At 46.6% G+C, this 901-nt stretch overlaps 1 protein-coding gene across 1 annotated transcript; it reads left to right on the forward strand.

Annotated features, from left to right (window-relative positions):
• Nucleotides 1-191: 191 nt before the first annotated feature.
• Nucleotides 192-713, forward strand: Pmar_PMAR020937 (hypothetical protein; the record flags this gene model as incomplete). Its single annotated transcript, XM_002779681.1, has 1 exon — nt 192-713. A coding segment is annotated over one exon (522 nt), but the record flags the coding sequence as incomplete, so codon positions are not given.
• Nucleotides 714-901: the final 188 nt, after the last annotated feature.

Here is a 901-nt window from a genome sequence, read left to right on the forward strand (position 1 = left end):
CTCTGCGTATGGGTGTACAAGCTGTTTCAACCATCCTATCTACATTCACTTCCAGAGTGAAGCATGTTACCATCGTCAATGATAGCAGCATCACCCTATATCGGTTACGCTTGGTGATTTGCCATCCACAGAGTAGCAAAATTGAGAAGCTTCCATCTCCGGAGAAGAGGAGGCTGAATCACATAAGGGCCATGTTGAACAAGATCAAGCTCCAAGAGGTAGTGCCTGAGATTGAATTCAGACACATTCGCTCCGGTGACAATCTAGCGGATCGTCTTACTCGGCCCTGTGGGAATTGTGAGCCAGTCCAGTGTTCATGGGAAGCTGTGTGCAGTGCCTTAACAGATGACTGCCTCGTGGACTTTAACCTCAACGATGGTTCCTTGGGTACCGACGACAAGCAAGAGGATTTGTCCGATGAGGATGACATTGAAGAAGCCCTTGTGATCAATGAGATGTCTTGCTGTGTTGCTACTCAAGACACAACCGCTTCCTGGATAGAGCAGTTCTTGCCACGTGTTAAGGTGTCTCAATCCGCCGATCCTAATTGTGTATCTATTATGTCCAAGCTACGATCTGACCCGTCCTGTTCTCAGTCTAAGTTCTTCCATCTTGATGATGAAAATGGTACTTTGATGAGCAGACGATGGAATTCAGATGAAGACGACACTTGGGTGGTATACATTCCGGATGACGACAAGCTGAAGGATGAGGTGATTGACAGGTTTCATCGAGATTTTGGTCACCCCGGTATCACCAAGACGGTCGGCTTGTTACGTGGAGTCTGTGACTTTAAGGGACTTCATAGGAGAGTAAAACATTGGATTTCTTCCTGTAGCGTCTGTTGTCAAGCCAAGTATGGCCGTACCCTCACTAAAGCTATATCAACATCTAAATCATG

The sequence above is a fragment of the Perkinsus marinus genome (assembly GCF_000006405.1).
Source record: "Perkinsus marinus ATCC 50983 genomic scaffold scf_1104296945896, whole genome shotgun sequence".
NCBI classification, from domain to species: domain Eukaryota; phylum Perkinsozoa; order Perkinsida; family Perkinsidae; genus Perkinsus; species Perkinsus marinus.